Below are 18930 nucleotides of genomic sequence, written 5' to 3' on the forward strand. Positions count from 1 at the left end.
ATACAGTCATTTTATAATTTGTAAACTGTATTATTTTACTAATCAAGAGTAGAAATTATTAAAAATATAATAAAAACAAGCTTGCACGTTTTTAGCATTCAGCATGTTAATTGTTACTATATCTTTTTTATTTTGTTCATATTGTGATGTCTGACTTGCAACCTTTTCGATGTATGCGATCATCAGAATCAGACCCCACTTTGTAGCCTATTCTCAGCCAGTGTGGAGGTGTGTGTATGTGTGTTACATGATTACTTTTTGTTTCCATACTGCAGAGCATCTTTATTGAATGCAATAAAGATGTTCCACATTCTTTATAAAAGTTCTTTATAAAACATGATGCAACTTTTAAATTTTTGGTTCAATTATAGGTATTCACTTGTTCTTTTTTTTTCATTAAAACTGTTATTCATAAAGTATTAACTACATGCTACATTTTACTATCGCTACATTTTAATGAGCATTTGAGAGATGAACATTATTAGATACATGTTATCAACGAAAAAAAATGATGCAGTGTAATTGAAAAGAAAACTGGAGGAGTGAGGATGATCTTGGCCTAGAATTGCAGAGTCATAGACACTATCAAAGTTTTTGCAATTTTTGAATATAATATAAGTCCAAATCCTATTATCTTGAGTACGCAGTTTTTTAATCATTGATTTAAAGGGTTTTTGTGTAATTTGATGAAATTTATTTTATTCTTTTATTGTTGCTTCATAGCTGCATAACAAATATTTTACTAATATCAACTAATAAATGAATTAATTTATACTTTCAGTTATGAGGACATTAACAGGGCATAAAGCAAATGTTAAATGTTTGGACTTCCATCCTTATGGAGATTTTATAGCTTCAGGATCTTCCGATACAAACATAAAGGTGTGCATATGTTATGCAGAAAGAAAAAAAAAATATAATTTTATTATTTTAGATAGCTGGCCTAGGTTGTTAAAGTTGATGATGTGGCTCATTTCCATCCAATAAGCTGTGGGTTTAAATTTCGCTTTGGCATGAATGTTAGTAAATGCACTTTCTGCTTATTTTGGAGGCTTTTGATGGTTTAAAACAGTTTCATGTTTGGGATTTCAATGATTTCCAAATGACATAACTCTTAACTTATCTCTGGTAAAAATGCGTAAGTTTGCAATCTTTCATGGATGGGATGTATGTTACAAGAAAGAAAGAAAGAAAAAAAGTTAGCTTATAGATTACCATTTCATAACTTCATTAAAATTCTGAAATTGTAATGAATAAACCTCTTCAGCATATTTTATTTATTCTATTGTATAGGTTTTTATCATTCCTTTGTCCCCACTCATATATAAAAAATAAAATTGTTGCTCAACAGGAGTTTATATATGGAATTTTATATTTTACATATTTTCAGGACAGAGGAACCGAAATTTCAGGATAAATTAACTTGCTCGTTAATCCTCCCTCCCTGAAGAAAATTAAATGACCTTCTTGTAGCCTTTTACTTCCAAAAAAATCAGTTTTTTTTAGCCATTCCTACATGTGAAAAGTAGAAAACCATTATGATATTAGCACTGACAGTGAACCAGGAGTTAAATAATTGGAATACATTGCTCTAAAGAAAAGTATTTCTTTAATTCACTTAAGGGCTTCAAGGATGCAAGGTCTTTCACCAGGCAGTGAAACTCACCCATCACTTAAAATATATTCACAAACATTCATACAGAGGGATTCAAGCTTGCAATATAAAAAGCAGTAATGTTATTCACTTGACAACTAGGCCTTCAGTTAACATAAATTTTATGTGCTCCTTACGTGTAAACCTTAAGACTTTAAACACCTAAATTAAGTCATATTGTCACCTTGAAAATTTATTAATTATGTTTATCATTGTGTTTATTTATATGTTACACATGTTTAAGCATATTTTAAAACAACAAATGCAAATATGAGTCTTTAAAGGGAGAAATAGATTACATTATCAGATTGATATTAACTATGGAATTATACGAGAATAATAACCATACACTATAAATTAAAGATACCAAGAAATTATATACTTGGTTTAAACCTTTATCCAAGTGTAAACACGCAAAGTTTGCACCTGAAGTATTTTCAAGACAACTCGGGCAATTCGTATATAGAAGCTAATGACTTCATATCACTTGCCTTAGTATCCCATAATGCAAAGCACATATCCTTATAGACATGTACAATGCTGTGCATTATTACTGCTATGCATATACTAAGGCAAGTTGATATGGAGTCATTAGCTTCTATATATGAGTTGCCCCACTCCTGAAAATACTTCAGGTGCAAACTTTGTTTGCTTTTACTTGGATAAAGGATTAAACCAAGTATATAATTTCTTGATATCTTTAATTTTAGTATTATCAAGTGGAAAAACTTCCAATAACAATATACCATTCAGATAATTTCAAACTGCGTCAAGTTTATGAGCTTGCTGTAGGAGTCTGTGAACTTGCTATAGTTTTTAAGCATTATACTTTGTTTGTTTTAAACAACACAAACAGTGATTGTACACATGGATATCATCTGTGGACAATGCAGAAATCAAATTGACTATATACACTTGGACAAGGAAGATGCAGAAGTGCAATTCAGTCTGTTAAGACTTTTCCAGGTGCAGACCGTGGAACAGACCATGAATTATTGGTGGTTATAATACATGTGAAATTGCAGAAATTGAAAAATGACACAAATGTCAATCAGATATGATCTTGGAAACATACTGGCCAAATACAATATTAGTATACAGAACAGATCCAATATGCTCAATTGTGTGAAAGAGAACCAGGTGAACTATGGAAAGAGATTAAAGATATATAGTTAAAACAGAAGCAAAGACGAATATTCCAACAGTTTGTAAGAAGAAGTCTAAATGCCTGTCAGAAGATGTCATCAAAACTGCTCAGGAAAGGAGGAAAATGAAGGCCACAGGAAATTTGCAGGAAGTACGGCATTTGAATGCATTTCAATGACAAGCCAGAAAAGACCAGGAAAAATACTTCAACCAGGAATGCCAACAAATAGAAGACCAAAACAAGAAAGGAAAAACAAGAGATCTTTTCAAGAAACTTTAGCACCGAAGTGGCAATATTGACAAATTTACTGAGAAATTTGAGAGCAGGATTATGCACAGGAGCCAGTACCACTAGAGAGTGAAGTGAAGTGGACACTGCAACAGCTATCCAGTAAGAAAGCATCAGAAGGGGATGGGAATACCTGTTGAGGTGCTCAAAGCACTGGGAGAAGAGGCAATTAAAATTTTAACAGCTCTATGTCAAGAAATTTGGATCACAACTCCATGGCCTAGGAATGGAAAAAATCAGTTTATATACCTTTATTGAAGAAATGCGATGCAAGAGAGAGTGCAAAAATTACAGAACTATAGGCACTAATTTCTCATGCAAGTAAAGTCTTATGATCATTCAGAAAAGACTGGATCCATTCATGAAGAGAGAAATGCCAGATGAACAGGCAGGATTTCAAAAAGGCAGAGGAACGAGATCAGATCACCAATGCAAGATGGATGATAGAAAGAGCACAGGAATATCAAAAGAATGTCTACCTTTATTTCCTTGACTATAGTAAGGCTTTTGACTCTGTGGAATGTGTTAAGAACATTGGGAATACCAGAGCATTTCATTATCCTTCTGAGGAATCTTTATTATGAACAAGAAGCTACTGTCCAAACAGATCTTGGAGAAACTGAGTATTTCACAATAGGTAAAGGGGTGCAACAAGGATGTATTTTATCTCCATACCTGTTTAACTTGTACAGCGAGTACATTTTAAGAATGGCAGGGCTGGAGGAGTCTTTGGTTAGAATTAAAATTGGTGGAAGAAATATTAATAATTGGAGGTATGCAGATGATACCACCTTTGCTAGCAGAATGCAAAGAAGATTTGGAGGAACTTATTATGAAAGTTAAAGAAGAAAGTGCTAAATATGGCCTTAAATTTAACCTCAAAAAGAAAAGTTATGGCATCATGTGAACTTAATGATTTTGAAGTAAATTGGGAGAAAAATGGAAGTAGTTAACAATTTTGGGCTCCTAGGATCCTGATTTGATAAAGATGGGTATTGTAATGAAGAAAGCAAGATCTTTAAGCAATTTAAGCAAGATCTTTAAAGATAAAGATATTAGCCTCGCAACAAAAATCAGAATCGTGAAATCAATGGTATTTCCTGTGGTACTGTATGGATGTGAAAGTTGGGCTCTGTGAAAGAAGGAAGATAGATGCATTTGAATTATGCATTTGGAATTGCTTACTAAGAATATGGACTGCAAAGCAAACCAATAAGTCAGTGATAGACAATAAAGCCAGATTGCCTCATCAAAACTATGATCATCATGCAAAAATTGTCATACTTGTCGTACTTCGGACATATTATGCAAGCAAATGAGTCTGGTTAAGATGATGCTTGCTAAAGTTGATGGAAGCAGGAGAAGAGGAAGACCAAGAATTAGATGAATGGATGGAGTTAAAGAAGCAATTGAAATACGCCTGGAAATTCTGAAAGATATGGCCAGGGGCAGATCTGAATGGAGAGCCTATGTTCATAGAATCATCAGGTGTTAAACCAGTTCAATGGAACATAACAACAAATAATTGTACTTAAAGTATATAAATTCTGTCTGCTGGCCTGAGTGGTTAGTGTACCTGCTCTCCAGTGAAAAGGGTGCGGGTTCAAATCCCACTGTGGGGATGGATGTTTGTGATTGTCTGTGAAAATGCTAGTGGTGGTGGTGGTGGTAGATGGCGTTGATGTATTTAAATGGCGGAGACAAAGTTGGAGAGCAGGTGCCCTCCCTCGATGAGTCTTTGGACTCCCTGGTAGTGTCACGTGATGATAATAATGAATAGGTGAGATTTCTGAGTTTCTCAAGAGACAATACTATTGATTATCGAGAGGCAGAAAATAATAACAGTTACTTATAAGCTTATTGTGGAATGGAATTGGGCATAAAGAAACCTCCAGAAAAATCTCATTGAAGATCATTTTTTTTAGAAGAAATGAGGATCAATGGTAACAGGATTTTCTGAATAAATGTGTAAATGGGAAAAAAAAATATCATTTCATCCCAGAATTCCTATTGTGCTTACCAGAATTGGCTCCATCTGGCTCCTTTCTATTTTGAAATTAAAACTTTATTAAGAAATCAAATTTTCTGTTCACAGATGATATCAAAAAGAGAGAGGGGGTGGTAGGAGGGAATCCTTTTAAATTCCATGACTTTGGGAAGTTTCCAGCATGAAATGATTTTTTTTTTTCCATTTCAACATTTATTCAGAAAATCCTGTTACTATTCAATAATAGATCCTGGTGTTTAGGCTTTTACATTGATTCTCCAGCATCCTGTTATTTTAGGAAATTGACAACATAGATATGATAACTAAAAATATTTTATTATTACTTTCTATATTTTGCCAAAATTAAATTGGCATCTTCAGGGATTAATGCACTGGTATTGAACACATACATGCAGGCACACTTCAGTAACAAAGATATACAGAGTGACGTAGTCATCCTGTATCTCATATGAGAAATACTAGTGTATTAATCCCTTAAGCTGCCAATTTAACTCCTGCCAAATATAGGAAGTAATTAAATTTTCTTAGTTATTGTCTAGTTTGTTTTATGGTTGGATGGTAATTTAGAAAATGCATTTTCATTTCAGATTAAATAATAATTGCTGTTGCTCAGAATAAGAATATCTCATACTTTCAGCATATCAGCCATCATTATGATTTAAATTAGCATGATTTAAATTAAAAACCTGGCAATTTATTGTAACAAAAATTTCCTGCATGCTAATCCAGCCAAAACTCGGGTAAGTCTCTCTCTCTCATGTGCCAGCTGTGATGCTGACAGAACTAACATCGATTCTAACAGAACTAACAGGAGGTTAAGGCTGATTGTATACCTAAGGTCCGAATAGTAAAACAAGTAGGGGTAAAATGGATGAATAACACCATTAAACTTGAGCTGCAAAAAAAGAAACAACTGTGGAGGGAATTTAAAGAAAGGGGTAACCTGCAGGCACACGAACGGTATAAAGTGCAGGCCAGAAGGGTAACGAGTGTGGTAAAAAAAGCAAAAGTGGATTATGAAAGGAAACTAGCTATGCAAGCTAAAGAGAATCCCAAACAGTTCTTTCAATATGCTGCAAGCAAGGAAAATACTGTACATGGCAAAATGATTTTAAGGAATGACGATGGTAAGGAGGTCACTGAATCAGTCGATGTAGTGGAGTTACTGAGTGCATACTTTGCAAAAGTATATCATCCAGGTGGTGACATTGAAAAAATGAAGGAACCATTAGTTTATATGGGAATTGTGATGAATGAAGTAGAGAACCTTAATGTGAATACATCTGTGGGATTGGATGGTATGCCGGCACAGGTCTTACGTGAAGAGGCTAAAGAATTATCAGTGCCTTTGACCATGTTGTTTAATCTGAGTCTCGGGTCTGGTTTAGTCTCGAAGGTGTGGAAAGAGGGGAAAATAGTTTAGTTTCACTGCATAAAGGAGGATCCAAGACTACGGTTGCAAATTACCGACCGATCAGCATATCAGGAGTCGTTGTCAAGGTCTTGGAGAAAGTAGTCAAGGGAAAAATACAGGAATGGATTGATAAAAATGAGATACTGTACAGGGAACAGCATGGCTTTGTGAAGGGTAGATCATGCCTCAGTAACTTGCTCAAGTTTTATAACAAGGTGACGGCTGAACTGGATAAGGGTAATGAGTTTACAGTGATACTGCTCAACCTGGCAAAGGCATTTGACAGGATACCACATGGAATTCTAATCCGTAAACTACAACATATGGGAATGGATATAGGGTTGGTGAGATGGATAGGTGGGTGGTTGATGGAGAGATATCAAAGAGTAGTTTATTCAGGAGTAGAGTCCAAAAGACGGCCTGTGACTAGTGGTGTGCCGCAGGGTTCTGTTCTTGGACCACTGCTGTTTAATCTGTTCATTATTGATATAGGGAAGAATCTAAGTGGAACAGTTCATTTGCTCGTGGATGATGCATAGTTGGGATAGGGCGATAGTGAATGCAGAAGATGTCAAAATCTTGCAGGATGACTTAGATAGATTGGAGTTCTGGGCTAAGGAGAATGGATGTCAATTTAATGTGACAAAATGTAAGGTTATGCATTTGTGGGTGAAAAAATTAACAGCAGTATGCCACATTGGTGGAACTGTACTCCAGGAGATTGATGAAGCCAGGGACTTGGGAGTGTTGGTGGATAGGGAGATGAAGTTTAGGGGGCACATTGCAAAAGTGTCTAAATCAGCTCATCAACTCACTTGGTTGTTGAAAAATACTTTGACAAGCAGAGACAAGTAAGTTATTGTTCCTCTGTACTGAGCCTTGATAAGACCTCATCTCGACTACTGTGCCCAGATTTGGTCATCTCAGTTCCTTCTTGATGGGGAGGAGGTGGAGAGGATCCAGAGGCAAGTGACTAAGATGATAGCAGGTCTGTGGAATGAACCATATGAGAACAGGTTGAAGATTTGTGGGTTGCAGAAACTTGTTGATAGGCGGAAAAGGGGAAATATGATTGAGACATTCAAATTGCTAAAGGGATTCTATAGGATTAATTCAGAGGGTATTTTTGAGATCAGGACTGGTGGCGGGAGAACTAGGGGACACTATGGAAGCTGGGCAAGAGTGTGGTTATGAGTTGGGTTCTTTACTTTTAGAGTGGTAAATGAGTGGAATAAGCTGCCAGAGTCTGTTGTGGGTGCTATGATGGTGAGCGAGTTCGAGGCAAGGTATGATAGATACTGTGAGAATGTTGTATAGTTGTGTGGACATGATGTTTAGGGCCTCCCTCGATGAGTTTAAGGACTCCCTGGAGTCGCCCGAAATAATAATAATAATAATAAATAATAATAACAGCCTGATGAAAGCAAAAGTATGCTATATATCTGACAGAATTCAGAAATTGAAAAAACAGAGAAAACAAGGTAAGTTAGTGCAAGAACAGCAACCTACAAAGACTACAAAGTTTGCAGTCAAATCACAAACTGCTAAAAACCAGTAAAGGTGGCTGATCTACGAGCCTACTGGTATAACCCACTGCTACTAGAACTGTTCTCATAATGAAAACTGCTTACATCAGCTGTGTGATTACAGACATCCAATGTATGGATAAAATCCAGCCAAACAGTCATCTTGTGCAGTAGCATTGTATTCTATAGAACTATATAGTAGCAACTACCAAACTAGCTTGCAAAAAAAAAAAAAAATCACTTGATGACATATACTTAGAATGAGGTACAACTGCCACTGTCAGAAGAGCTACTACCACCTGACACGCATCTAACCTTGGAATCCTTGGAAGAGCCTGAACAGGTTATGCACCAAGAAAGAAAAAGAAATCCACGCCTATATTCAAAAAATTTGTTTATATGAAAAATTCAGATCTCTGCAAGTGTGGTGAAATAGAAATTGTGGAACATCTTTTAATTGTTCCAAGTGGATCGGCCTTCCACAACCAGAGATTTGACTGAGTACAGATATTACATATCAGTATGAAAAATTCTGAACTCACTTGTATTGCTGTTATTCTTTTGCTATGTATAATAAATTTCTTATTTTATCATCATCATCATCAAATTCCTGCCATTTACCCTCAAGGGGTGTACAGGATATGACAGTACTACATGAAAAAATTACATCATTACTAACTTCCTATCTACAATTTTCCTCCAAATCAGTCTGTTACTTGTCAAGACTCCAACATTATCAGATCTTATATTTCTATCGTCTAAGGCACTTTGTACCGTATCAATCCACCTATATCTCGGTCTTCCTCTGGGTCGTTTTCCTGCCAACCTGGCAGAGAACACTTGTTTTGCTAATCTTTCCTCTCCCATTCTATTTAAGTGACCATACCATCTGAGATTAGCTCTGCTAACGCATTCCTGGATGCTGACAATGTCATGTTCTTTCCTAATATCCTCATTTTTAATATGATATTGCCATTGATGCCATCTGTTCACGCCTCTAATCTTTCTCAGGACTCTCATATCTGCGGTCTCTAGTCTTTGGTCAAGTGTTTTACTTCTGACCCAGCTTTCAGATCCATAAGTTAAAATTGGTTTGAACACAGTCTTGTATACAGCTAATTTAGTTTTCCGACTAATTTCTTTCTTATTCCATATGAATTTATTCAATTGACTTCCCACGATACCAGCTTTGTTGATTCTGTTGTCTATTTCTATATTTAGTTTACCATCTTCAGTAAAAATTGTGCCTAAGTAGCTGAAATGTTTTACTTGTTCCACAGGTTCTCCATTCACAACACAGTTGACATTTTCAATGAGTCTGCCTATTTTCATTGTCTTTGTCTTTTTATTGCTGACCTTCATACCATATCTATTACAACAGCTATTCAATTTAGTCAGAGAATCTTGCAGACTTCTAGCGGATTTATTTAGAAGTATAACATCATCCGCATAAAGCAAAGAGCTGACATTAACATCTCCAATTTTGATATCAGGTTTAATACCACATTCCTTCATAATGTGATCCATATAGATAATGAATAACAGAGGGGATAATGTACATCCTTGTCTCACACCAGATTTAACATTAAACCATCTTCCTGTACTTCCTTTAATTCTAACTGCCGACTCACAACTCAAATAAAGACTAAGTATTGCTTGATATAATGCCCCATTGACACCATATAACTGCAGCGTATTGAATAGCTTCTCTCTTGGCAGCTTGTCATATGCCTTTTCCAAATCGACAAAACTTAAATACAGATCTTTGTTATATTCCCATGCTTTCTCGACTATTTGTCGTAAAGTGAAGATCTGATCCTGACAGCCTCTATTTGGCCTGAATCCAGCTTGTTCTTCACCAAGCTTTTCTTCCACAATTCTTCTCAACCGTTTCTCAAGTATACTTGCATAGATCTTGCCAGGAACACTCAGTAGGGAAATACCTCTGTAATTCTCACATTCAGTTTTATTTCCCTTTTTATATATGGGTACTATGAGAGCTCTACTCCAATCATCGGGAATTCGTCCCTCTGTCCAGGCTTTCTGAACTATGCAGTGCAGCCACTGTAAGACTCTTATACCATCATACTTCAGCATTTCTGGTCGAATATCATCTACTCCTGCTGCCTTTCCACATTTTAAGCCTTTGATGGCTTTTTCTACTTCAAGTATGGATATGTATTCCTGACTGCATGCCTGGTCAGTGTTTTTTATCACTGTGCTGTCATCACTGCTTGTTTGATTTAGCAGTTTTTCAAAGTAATTACTCCATACTTCAAGGATATCTTTTTCTCCTGTTTTCATTTCATCTTTATCATCTCTAATTCCTTTTACAGCACCCTTTCCTCCATTCCTAAGCTTCTTCAACAACCTCCAGAATATTTTGCCACCTTCTTGATATTTATTTTCTATATTCTTGCCAAAGTCCTCCCATGACTTTTGTTTAGCTAGTTTTACACACTGTTTAGCTTTCTTACATTTGTCTCTGTATTCTGTAAGAGTAAAAGCTGACTTATTTGCCAGGAACTTTTGATATGCTTTCTTCTTTTCCTTCACTGCCTCTTTAACTTCCTGTGTCCACCAGGGAGTTCTGATTTTTTTATCCTTGCACACAACCTCACCACATGCCTCTCTGGCAGAATCAATCAATGTTTCCTTCAGAGTTTGCCACTGAATCTCCAAGGTTTGATTCCTGTTCTCAAACTCTTTCATTTTCTTTTCAATAATATTTCTGTATTTTAGTCTACAGTTCACATCTGAGAGCTGTTCAACTTTTATTCGCTTTAAAACTTTCTTACATGTTATTCTTTTCAATATGAAATTCAATTTTATCCTGCTCAAGACTAAATAGTGATCACTTCCAATTTCAAATCCTCTGTACACTCTGGTGTCCTGCACCAGGGAGAAAACATCACTATCAACAATAACATAGTCAATGAGACTTTTCTTATTCCTAGCCTCTTCTCTCCATGTGAATTTGTGCACATTTTTATGTTGGAACATGGTGTTAGTAATAACCAGTCCATGTCCTGAGCAGAAATCCAACAGATATTTGCCATTATTATTAGCTTTGCTCTTTTCTCCAAATTTTCCCAAAATATTTTTGTATGTCTCACAATCATTTCCTACTCTACTATTTAGATCCCCGACAAGGACCAACTTTTCCTTTTTCATTGTGTCAGTTGCTTTTTCTAAAGCCTCAAAAAATTCCTCCACTTCTACCTTAGTAGAACCTTCTGTGGGACCATAGGCACAAATAAGTCTCATTGTCCAGTTCCCCATTCTCATATTTGCCCACATTACTCTACTTGAGACTGACTGCCATTCAAGAAGATTAGCCTCGTATTTTGTGTTGAATACTATGGCTACTCCTTCTTTTCCTTGATTGTCATTGCCTGAATATAACATTTTGTATTTATTGCTCAGAAAGATCTCACCAGTTTTGGTCTTTTTTGTTTCAGTCACCCCTATTATGTCGATCTGGTACTTATCTAATTCCTCAGCTAGCTCCATTTCTTTGCCATTCAGGCTTCTTACGTTGATAGTACCGATCTTTAACTCTGGTGATGTTGAGTTGGGGTTTGTTTTCAGATTTGTTCCAGTAGCTGACTTTTCGCTGTTCGCCCTGGTTCCCTGGCGAAAACAACGGGGGTCTTGTTTAACCGGGCGACGCCCCAGCCGGCATGAAATTTTGTCATGTTGTACCATCATTTTTTATTTTGGTTTAACCAATAAGAATACAATTTGGTTGGCTAAATCCCAAATTGCCAGCCCATCCTCGTTCGTTCAGTATCAAAGTAGATACCCAACAGGGTGCACCACGAGAAGGTGAGGATTGGACATTAGGTCAGAAGCCCTGGTCGGTTCTCCTCATTCCTTTAAAGGCTATGTGGAGGTCTCCTCTCAGTTATACAGCTTTGACCCTTAAGCACCCCTTCTTATTTTATGATTTGTATAAATAGCTGCTGAATTTTGTGGTATGTACACCGAATACATAGTTCAAGTGTCTTTTAGTTCTTTTTACGTAATATCCAGAATTAGCAGTTGTTGATTTTGTTCCTGCTCTACAGTAAATCATTTCTTTCTTGTGGTGCTGTTCCTATGAATAACTCAATGGGAGAGCAAGACAATTGCTGTTTTGAAGAAGCTGATCTTTCATTTCATTAAAAAAAAACTCATGTTAAGTGAGATATATAAATGAAATTTTCCTGATTCATATCATATATAGATTTATTCATTCCAAGAAAATCAAATTCAGAAATATTATGGGAAATGTCTGGACTATTAAACAAGAATGTTGATCCAGTTTCTTTAAGTTCATATGCAGTGAAAATGACAAATGGGAAGGAGAGAAGGAGATTTTTCAACAGCATGCTCTGCACATAGCTTCAAATTAATCATCAGTCTTCTCGGATATCTTGTGCTTGCTCATATTTGAGTGATGCTGCAGTGTAGAATGTCCCAAATCAAGCAGAATCTTCATTCTTTTATTTATAAGATATATTAATAATAAAATAAGTGCATTTAGTTATTGTGGAGAGGAGGATAAATTATATTAAAATATATTAAAAATTTCATGTCATCAGTTTCAGATATGTATGCTTTGTAGGTTTAATTTGTGTATTTTTTATTCTAGCTTTGGGATACCAGAAGGAAAGGATGTATATATACATATAAGGTGAGAAAAACTGATTTTCAAAAGTTGGCTTATTTTGTTATGCTAAAAAAATGAAACCTTTCAGAGGATAAGTTGCATCTCTAAAATCACTTATCCATGTGCTGATTAAAAATCAAAATAGTTTCCAAGCACTAAACAGATCTTAGTGATTGAGGTAAAATATGAAAAAAAAAAAAGAAAATAATAATAGATCCAGTTTCTTTAAGTTCATATGCAGTGAAATTTTCTGGAATGAATATGGAGTTCAAGGGGAATAAATGTATGAAAATATTAAGGATATCTGACAAAGATAAACATTTCGTAATCATAGATATTTCTAAATCCTATGTAGAAAAAGAAACAAATAACAGAAATTGAAAATTTTGTATATCTGTTGCCGAGTCATTAGAAATAATGTCCTTTGGCTAGTAAGATCTGTGTTCAAATCCCATCTTAGACTGGAAGAACCTTTAATAGGTTCTTCCAGCCTGAGATGATTATTTGCTTATGGTTAATTGGATAGCTTTCCCTTGGCTGAAGGAAAGCTGTCCAATTTGTTATGGGAGTGGAAGATTTTGTCTTCTTGAGAAAATGGAAAATCTGCATAGAGGCAACGTGACTATCAGGGTATGGTTGCATATATGAAGCCATGTTATTTGACCATGACAAGCCTGTATCATTTCCTGTATCATTCATTTAACTTACTTTAAATGAATGATACAGGAAAGATATAATTGCTTGAGGAAATAACATAAGAATAATGAACACTTCCTTTCAAAAACCAACACAACAAAAAAAAGGAAAAATAGAACACTATATTATAACAAATGGAAACATTTTGCAATACTGAAATGTCAAATAGGGTATAAAATTGAAATAAGCCATAATCATAAATAGTAAAAAAAAACCCATAAATCTGACTATAAATTCAGAAATTTAACTTGAAATTTAATTTTTAAAAAAATGCACGACAATATTTATATAACAGAAACAAAAAAATTTTTTGTTATTTCATTAAAATAGCTTTGAAAACAAAATTCTTAGAAAAATCTTAGATTGTAATAGATACTGCAGCAGGAAAAAGAGAAAAAGACAGTCAAGAGAGCTACTAATTAACTACCACTGTTAATTACACAGTCATTGCTTACAGACTGAGATGGCTTTTACCCTGAAAATGAATGAGATATGAAAGATTAAATGAGCATTTGTAATGAGACCTGTTGGAAGGTACCCTGAAGAAACACCATGTCAAGCTGCATGGATAGCATTCAAAAATTTCATCATGTCCTCATTTCAGCCAAATGAGGAAATGATGAAAGAAGATGGTATTTGGCAATTTATTAGTTCATTAAATTAGAGAGACACATTAACTGTTCACTAATAATGATCCCAATAATAATACAAATTCATTTCAGTGGTATCCCCCCCCCTCTCTCTCTCTTGTATCATCCATTTTGCTTAACTTCTCAAATGCATACTTATTATTATTGTTTTTTTTTTTTTTTGATATATTGAACAATCACAGCTCTGTTTTGTGAGGTTAACAGTTTTAGTTTTTTGTGGTGGTGTGTGTGTGGGGGGAAGCCACTTTTATTACAGGAGCATTTTGTTAAAACATCATTTGGATAGATGTCTGAATGCCTGTAATCACATTTCTAGATAAATTTAGGATTACATAAGAGCTGGAGTGCAGAAAATCCAACATAATATTTGCTAGTCAATGCTGCCTTTTTTTGCAGCATAGACTAGCTGAACTGTAGAAGGAAATCATTATATGCATATGTAAGTAATAAATGGAGCTGAGAGTTTAAAAGAAGATAAAAGAGTCATCCCTCGACTTATGTCCGGGTTCGGTTCCATCCAGCAGGACATAAGTTGATACATCAAATCAACAGAGTTATATTGGTTAGGGACTTAACCTTAATATGCATAGTGTCATTTTAATTTTTAGACCTTATAAAACTACTGTGCTTTTACTGCGCCACTATAAAACACGAAAATAATCACCCAAATCTTTCTCCACAATTACCTTCATTACAGCAAAGCACATTAGACATTTTCATTAAAAAACAAAAGGTTACACTAGAAGAGCTGCAGCCTGTGAATGACCAGGTTGCAGCTCTTCTAGTGTAACCTTTTGTTTTTTAACGAAAATGTCCAATGTGCTTTGCTTATTCCTCATCTTTTTTTCATCATAAATTTGTTTCTAGCAAACAAATGCATCATGTACTTTCCTTTCTACTAATAAGTAGTGTTCAACATTGGGGTGCATGTCTTCAGCCATTTTGAGAGCATTGCTAACTTCAGAGAACATTCAGAGGTACACGAAAAATAATCGGTAATAGCAGAAAAACAAGTAAAGGAAACAAAATGCAAAACGTTAGTAATGGAACAATAAATGTCAGTTTTTAAAAACGACTATTTTAAAAACAAAGGGTAAAATTTATAGAAAGAAATGGGTTTAAAAGGGTACATAAGTGGGAAAAGGTTGTGGGAGCCACTGCCTTATAGGATCACGTACGTATCTTCGAATGGATGCAAATTGAACGGATGTAAATCGAGGGATGACTGTGTTGATGAGTTATAACTCGGCATGACTACCTCCATGATCACTTTCGTTCAATGGCTACTTTTTTATTTTATTTTATTTCATTTTTTATTTTTAACAAACTACAAGAATGTTTTGTTGTTCCAAAAAGTATAGTCTTCAAACAGTTCATTTTATATAAGTGGAAATAAGCTCCGTGTGAAAATCACATTGAGTAACACTACTTTTCTCTGGTCATATGACAATTACAGTGTTGTTTATTGTTTTGGAAAGTGTCTGCAGCTTTTCAAGTGGACATCTCAAATCAAATTCATCTTCAGATCAAATCTATTTTTGTCTTTGTTTAACTGAACACCATGATAAAGGGTCAAAGCTGTATAACTGAGAGGAGACCTCCACATAGCCTTTAAAGGAATGCGGAGAACCGACCAGGGCTTCTGACCTAATATCCAATCCTCACCTTCTCGTGGTGCGCCCTGTTGGGTATCTATTTGGATACTGAACGAACGAGGATGGACTGACAATTTGGGATTTAGCCGACTAAATTGTATTCTTATTGGGTAAACCAAAATAAAAAATGATGGTACAACATGACAAAATTTCATGCCGGCTGGGGCGTCACCTGGTAGGTAAAACAAGCCCCCCTGTTGTTTTCACCAGGGAACCAGGACGAACAGCGAAAAGTCAGCTACTGGAACAAATCTGAAAGCACACCCCAACTCAACATCACCAGAGTTAAAGATTGGTACTATCAACATAAGAAGCCTGAATGGCAAAGAAATTGAGCTAGCTGAGGAATTGGATAAGTACCAGATCGACATAATAGGGGTGACTGAAACTAAAAAGACAAAAACTGGTGAAATCTTTCTGGGCAATAAATACAAAATGTTATATTCAGGCAATGACAATCAAGGAAAAGAAGGAGTAGCCGTAATATTCAACACAAAATACGAGGCTAATCTTCTTGAATGGCAGTCAGTCTCAAGTAAAGTAATGTGGGCAAATATGAGAATGGGGAACTGGACAATGAGATTTATTTGTGCCTATGGTCCCACAGAAGGTTCTACTAAAGTAGAAGTGGAGGAATTTTTTTGAGGCTTTAGAAAAATCAACTGACACAATGAAAAAGAAGTTAGTCCTGGTTGGGGATTTAAATAGCAGAGTAGGAAATGATTGTGAGACATACAAAAATATTTTGGGAAGATTTGATATTTGACCAGAAATGCTGAAGTATGGTAGTATAAAAGTCTTACAGTGGCTGCACTGTTCGGAAATCCTGGACAGAGGGATGAATTCCCGAAGATTAGAGTACAGGTCTCATAGTACCCATATATAAAAAGGGAAATAAAACTGAATGTGAGAATTACAGAGGTAATTCTGTAATTCTCAAAAGCTGGGTGAAGAACAAGCTGAATTCAGGCCAAATAGACGTTGTCATTATCAGATCTTCACTTTACGACAAATAGTCGAGAAAGCATGGGAATATTACAAAGATCTGTATTTAAGTTTTGTCGATTTGGAAAAGGCATATGACAAGGTGCCAAGAGAGAAGCTATTCAATACGCTACAGTTATATGGTGTCAATGGGGCATTATATCAAGCAATACTTAGTCTTCATTTGAGTTGTAAGTCAGCAGTTAGAATTGAAGGAAGTACAGGAAGATGGTTTAATGTTAAATATGGTGTGAGACAAGGATGTACATTATCCCCTCTGTTATTCATTATCTATATGGATCACATTATGAAGGAAAGTGGTATTAAACATAGATATCAAAATTGGAGATGTTAATGTCAGCTCTTTGCTTTATGTGGATGATGTTAAAATTCTAAATAAATTTTAAATTATTTTATAAATTATAAATTCTAAATTCTAAAAAAAAAAGTCTGCAAGATTCTCTGACTAAATTGAATAACTGTTGTAATAGATATGATATGAAGGTCAGCAATAAAAAGACAAAGACAATGAAAATAGGCAGAATCATTGAAAATGTCAACTGTGTTGTGAATGGAGAACCTGTGGAACAAGTAAAACATTTCAGCTACTTAGACACGATTTTTAGTGAAGATGGTAAATTAAATATAGAAATAGATATGAAACAGAATCAACAAAGCTGGTATGGTGGGAAGTCAATTGAATAAATTCATATGGAATAAGAGAGAAATTAGTCAGAACACTAAATGAACACCCTCTGTATACAAGAGGGTGTTCAAACCAGTTTTAACTTATGGATCTGAGATCTGGGTCAAAAGTAAAACACTTGACCAAAGACTAGAGATCGCAGATATGAGAGTCCTGAGAAAGATTAGAGGCGTGAACAGATGGCATCAATGGCAATATCATATTAAAAACGAGGATATTAGGAAAGAACTTGACATTATCAGCATCCTGGAATGCGTTAGCATTCCTGGATGCTGATAATGTCAAGCTAATCTCAGGTGGGATGGTCAGTTAAACAGAATGGGCAAAGGAAGATTAGCAAAACAAGTGTTCTCTCTAGGTTTGCTGCTAGGATCTTACTCTGGCAGCAAAACGACCCAGAGTAAGACCAAGATATAGGTGGATTGATATATGGTACAAAGTGCCTTAGATGATAGAAATATAAGATCTGATAATGTTGGAGTCTTGACAAGTAACAGACTGATTTGGAGGAAAATTGTAGATAGGAAGTTAGTAATGATGTAATTTTTTTCATGTAGTACTATACATGAACACCCTATCATGAACACCATATCCTGTACACCCTTTGAGGGTACATGGTAGGAATTTGATGATGCTGATGAGACATTTTTCTCGTTAAATTTCCCGACCGGGATACGTTTCAAATAAGAATACCCGCTATTTTTCTGAAAAGAATGTTTGATGCGTGATGTTATGATTTTTTAAACTGCTTTCCTGTTCAAATGCCAGGATAAAAAGTATTGTTTCTTTTAAGTGACAAATGCACTTTAAATCTTCTGTAACAATTACTCTTTTATAACTTTAACAATCACAATTTCTAGAAGAAAACTTTTCAGTCTTTGTATGAGACTAGCTAACTCTAAGTTCAAAGGCAGTCAGGGAAAAGAAGACGGTGTATCAAGAGTTTGTAGCAAGAAAGTTAGTTACCCTGTACTCTTAGAAAATACAAAGAAAAAAAGTCAGAAATCAGATTTCTCAGAATGCTCAGTATATTCTATTTACGGACTTTCTTTTATTATTATTATTATTATTTATTTTTTCTGCTTTCTGTTGATTTATCTTTTTATTTATTTATTAGTATTTAAACCAATTTAGGACCTCATTTTAAATGGTAATAATATAGACTTATTAAATGAGTGAGTGAGTTATGCTAAAATGCTAGTAAGTTTATTACCAGAAATTAATCATTGTAAATTTTCAGGGGCACAGTAAAATGGTCAACAGTTTGAAATTTAGTCCTGATGGTAAATGGATTGCATCAGGTGGAGATGATGGCACTGTTAAGGTGTGTAGATTCATATGTATTTCATTTTTTCTGTATGATTAATTTGTTTTATTTATTTTCATTAGTTTAATGAAAAAGTTTGCAATTTCTACTTCAATATTTAAGGTAAAAAATGCCATCAAAAACCTGAAATGTGAAAAATCAGCTGGAATGGTTATAAGATCAAATTCCAGATAATTATAATAGAGATCTCATAGTACCATTTTATAAAAAAGGATATAGAA

At 35.0% G+C, this 18930-nt stretch overlaps 1 protein-coding gene across 3 annotated transcripts in view; it reads left to right on the plus strand.

Annotated features, from left to right (window-relative positions):
- Positions 1–18930, plus strand: part of LOC150110194 (katanin p80 WD40 repeat-containing subunit B1-like) — a 351290-nt gene that overhangs the window by 132494 nt on the left and 199866 nt on the right. For all 3 annotated transcript variants that reach the window (XM_090392102.1, XM_090392114.1, XM_090392108.1), the window contains exons 4-6: positions 782–882; positions 12674–12715; positions 18623–18706. In XM_090392102.1, the coding sequence (XP_090248228.1) occupies positions 782–882; positions 12674–12715; positions 18623–18706 (227 nt within the window). The remainder of the gene's footprint in view (positions 1–781; positions 883–12673; positions 12716–18622; positions 18707–18930) is intronic.

The sequence above is a fragment of the Typopeltis vanoorti genome, chromosome 1 (genome assembly GCF_054136105.1).
Source record: "Typopeltis vanoorti isolate ZY-2024b chromosome 1, IOZ_Tvanoo_1.0, whole genome shotgun sequence".
Taxonomy (NCBI): domain Eukaryota; kingdom Metazoa; phylum Arthropoda; class Arachnida; order Uropygi; family Thelyphonidae; genus Typopeltis; species Typopeltis vanoorti.